This window comes from Salvelinus sp. IW2-2015, unplaced genomic scaffold (assembly GCF_002910315.2).
Source record: "Salvelinus sp. IW2-2015 unplaced genomic scaffold, ASM291031v2 Un_scaffold7286, whole genome shotgun sequence".
Taxonomy (NCBI): Eukaryota; Metazoa; Chordata; class Actinopteri; order Salmoniformes; family Salmonidae; genus Salvelinus; species Salvelinus sp. IW2-2015.
The window spans coordinates 4555-9223 of NW_019948546.1; the positions used below are offsets into that span (position 1 = coordinate 4555).

General features: G+C 40.2%; 1 protein-coding gene across 1 annotated transcript in view; it reads right to left on the minus strand.

Moving 5' to 3' along the window:
* Positions 1–1272: 1272 nt before the first annotated feature.
* LOC112079227 (zinc finger protein 135-like) overlaps positions 1273–4669 on the minus strand; it is a 14540-nt gene continuing 11143 nt past the window's right edge. The window contains exon 2 of the mRNA XM_024145232.2: positions 1273–3878. Within this exon, the coding sequence (XP_024001000.1) occupies positions 2896–3878 (983 nt within the window). The 3' untranslated portion in view covers positions 1273–2895. The remainder of the gene's footprint in view (positions 3879–4669) is intronic.

Consider the following 4669-nt stretch of genomic DNA (forward strand, 5'->3'; position numbering starts at 1 on the left):
AAACATCTGGTAGGATTCTGTGTGGAGGCATGGTCTAAGATCCCTCCCAGTGTGTTCTAGAACTCATCAAACATCTGGTAGGATTCTGTATGGAGGAATGGTCTAAGATCCCTCCCAGTGTGTTCTAGAACTCAAAAACTCGATCAAACATTGGTAGGATCTGTATGGAGGAATGGTCTAAGATCCCTCCCAGGTTGTGTTCTAGAACTCAATCAAACATCTGGAAGGATTCTGTATGGAGGAATGGTCTAAGATCCTCCCAGTGTGTTCTAGAACTCATAAAACATCTGGTAGGATTCTGTATGGAGGAATGGTCTAAGATCCCTCAGTGTGTTCTAGAACTCATTAAACATCTGGTAGGATTCTGTATGGAGGAATGGTCTAAGATCCTCCCAGTGTGTTCTAGAACTCATAAACATCTGGTAGAGTCTGTATGGAGGAATGGTCTAAGATCCCTCCCGGTGTGTCTAAGACTCATCAAACATCTGGAAGGATTCTGTATGGAGGAATGGTCTAAGATCCCTCCCAGTGTGTTCTAGAACTCATCAAACATCTGGAAGGATTCTGTATGGAGGAATGGTCTAAGATCCCTCCTAGTGTGTTCTAGAACTCATCAAACATCTGGAAGGTTCTGTATGGAGGATGGTCTAAGATCCTCCAGTGTGTTCTAGACTCATCAACATCTGGTAGGATTCTGTATGGAGGAATGGTCTAAGATCCCTCCCAGTGGTGTCTAGAACTCATCAAACATCTGGTAGAGTCTGTATGGAGGAATGGTCTAAGATCCTCCCAGTGTGTTCTAGAACTCATAAAACATCTGGTAGGATTCTGTATGGAGGAATGGTCTAAGATCCCTCCCAGTGTGTTCTAGAACTCATAAAACATCTGGTAGGATTCTGTATGGAGGAATGGTCTAAGATCCCTCAGTGTGTTCTAGAACTCATAAAACATCTGGTAGGATTCTGTATGGAGGAATGGTCTAAGATCCCTCCAGTGAACTCATCAAACATCTGGTAGGATTCTGTATGGAGGAATGGTCTAAGATCCCTCCCAGTGTGTTCTAGAACTCATAAAACATCTGGTAGGATTCTGTATGGAGGAATGGTCTAAGATCCCTATGTGTTCTAGAACTCATCAAACATCTGGTAGGATTCTGTATGGAGGAATGGTCTAAGATCCCTCCCAGTGTGTTCTAGAACTCATAAAATATTTTGGTGTCGTTATCCCCCCAAGGGGAGGTTGCTGGAGCACAATTACTTGTTACACAAAATCTCATTTTCTGAGCAGTTGTATTAGTATCAAATTATATATTTTCCAAAAATGTTTTTACAGACCATATAGCTCATTGTTTGAAATACTTATTTTATACAGTCATTTTTTGCTCATCTTTATCAAGGGTGTCAATAATTTCAGTTCCCCACCGTAACTCCACACTGCTCCTACATGGTGTAACAATACCTAACGTAGACCATGTAGGAGCAGTGTAGAGATACAGTTGGTTCTGACATTATTGACAGTACATACTGTAGAAGTACAGGACCTTCAGAATCATACTCCTTGACTTCTTACACATTTTATTGTTACAGCCCGAATTCAAAATGTATTAAATATATATTTTTCCCCTCACCCATCTACACACAATACCCCATGATGACATCACAATACCCCATAATGACATCACAATACCCCATGATGAAAAAGTGAAAACATGTATTATTTAGCTTGATGAATACTACACAAATTATCTCAATGAAAACAAAACGACTCAATTCATGTGGCTTCAAGGTAATAATTAATTTATGCCCATTATAGTCATCTATTTAATACTGTACATTTTGCAGTATCCAAATCATGAATCCAATCACATTTTCTGTTGTAATATATCCAATCAAAGGTATTTATCAAAATCAAAATCATATATCCAATCAAATGTATTTATCAATATCCAAATAATCCAACTAAATTCAAGGGGTTTTCAGGTTAGAATCAAGAAAGGGAAAATTCCATCCAGCTAATAATAATAATTTACATTTTTCAATATCAAAACAACAATTAAGGGCAAAACCCAAAATAAACAACATTTTAAGGATTATACTTGTATCCAATCACTACGTTCATAATCAAAATAAAATACACTTATGAATTTTTATCTAAATTTAGATATGACCATGTCGTCTCGAGATGACAAAACCAAATGTAGGCCATTTTTGAGCAAGCTTTCATATATATAGAATTTGGTTTGTGTGGCAAAACAAAAACCATTATTTCTCCGTCAAAAACACAAGTCAGAACACAGAATCTCTATTCTATCATTTAATTTCAGGTCCTCTGACTGGGAAAATGTCTTTCCGTAATTAAGCAGTAGTAAGGCCTTCTCTACTGTATTTGTTTTCATGCTCTTCGGTTCCCTAACTGAACTAAACTCTTTCCACATTGGGATCAATAGATGGTCGTATCCTCACCTAAGTATGTGTATTCTCTCATGCTTTTCCAGGTTCCCTAACGGGTAAATATCTTTTACACTGAGAGCAGTGGTAAGTCTTTTTTTCTGTGTGCGTCCTCTCGTGATATTTCAGCCCCCCTAACTGGGTAAAAGTCTTTCCACACAGGGAGCATTGTAAGGCTTTTCTCCTGTGTGTTTCTTCTTATGCTCTTTTAGGTTCCCTAACTTGGTAAAATCCTTTCCGCACAAGGAGCAGTGTAAGGTTTCTCCCCTGTGTGTGTCTTCTCATGCTCCTTCAGGTCTCCTAACCATCTAAAAGTATTTCACAACGGGAACAGGGTACGGCTTCTCTCCAGAGTGTATCGCCTATGTTTGTTTAGGTTCCCTAAGTGGGTAAAACTCTTTCCACACTGAGAGCAGTGGTAGGTCTTCTCCACTCCTGTGTGATTCCTTCATGATTTTTCAGGCTCACTAAATGGGTAAAACTCCATTCCACACTGGAAACATTGGAAAGGCTTTTCTCCTGTATGTATCCTCTCATGCTCTTTAAGGCTCCCTATCCGGGTAAAACTCTTTCCACAGTGGGGACAGTGGTAAGGCTTCTCTCCAGTGTGTATTTTCTCATGTTTTTTCAGATACCCTAACTGGGGAAAACACTTTCCGCACTGAGAGCAGTTGTAGGGTTTTTCTCCTGTGTGTATTGCTTCATGCCTTTTCAGACTTCCTAAATGTGTAAAACTTTTTCCACACTTGGAACATTGGAAAGGTTTTTCTCCTGTGTGTTTCATCTCATGCTCTTTTACGTTCCCTATTGTGGTAAAATCCTTTCCACAGTAAGAGCAATGGTAAGGCTTCTCCCCTGTGTGTGTCTTTTCATGCTGCTTCAGGTTTTCTAACCACCTAAAATTCTTTCCACACGGGGAACAGAGGTAAGGCTTCACTCCAGAATGTATTCTCTCATGTATTTTTAGGTGCCCTACTCGGGTAAAACTCTTTCCACATTGGGAGCAATGGTGAGGCCTCTCTCCTGTGTGTATTATTTCATGTTCTTTCAAGTTCCCTAACCGTGTAAAACCCTTTCCACACTGGGAGCATTGGAAAGGCTTCTCTCCTGTGTGTATTCTCTCATGCTCTTTCAGGTGCCTTAACCGTGTAAATTTCGTTCCACACTGGGAGCATTGGAAAGGCTTCTCTCCTGTGTGTATTCTCTCATGCTCTTTCAGATGTGATGACTGGTTAAATCTCTTTTCACAATGGGAGCATTGGAAGAGCTTTTCTCCTGTGTGTGTTCTCTCATGCTCTTTGAGCTTACATAACCATTTAAAACTCTTTCCACACTGGGAGCAGTTGTGTCGTGTCGCTGGTTTGGGAATCTCTGGGTCTGGATCCCCTGAAGGACTCTTCCCGCTGTCAGAGTGAGAGTCTGGTTTATCTCCTGCCAAAGGTAAAGATATGATTTTGTTAAACAGAGAGACATGAATGAAACCACATGATTAAACTGTCTTCCTATGAGGTTCAAACCAGACTAGATCCCTCTTTATAAAATGGTAAATATGGATTCTGGATGCTGATTGGTAGATAGCCATTAGATAATCCCAGGTAATACCTGTTAAAAGTTCCATTTGAATTATTATTCTTTACATCCAGTCACTACAACATCACTACAACATCACTACGACCAGTCACTACAACATCACTACGACCAGTCACTACAACATCAACACGACCTCAGTGTTCTACTACTACAGCCATTAAACACCAACTGTTTTAAAGTCACCATTGGCCTCATGGTGGAATCCCTGAGCAGTTTCCTTCCTCTCCAGCAACGGAGTTAGGAAGTACGCCTGTATCTCGTAGTGATGTTGTAGTGACTGTCATAGTGATGTTGTAGTGACTGGTCGTATTGATGTTGTAGTGACTGGTCGTAGTGATGTCGTAGTGACTGGTCGTAGTGATGTCGTAGTGACTGGTCGTAGTGATGTTGTAGTGACTGGTCGTAGTGATGTCGTAGTGACTGGTCGTAGTGATGTCGTAGTGACTGGTCGTAGTGATGTTGTACGATACGACCAGCCACTTTAAACTATGCCACTTTATGTTTACATACCCTACATTACTCATCTCATATGTATATACTGACTCTATACCATCTACTGCATCTTGCCTATGCCGTTCTGTACCATCACTCATTCATATATCTTTATGTACATATTCTTTATCCCTTTACAC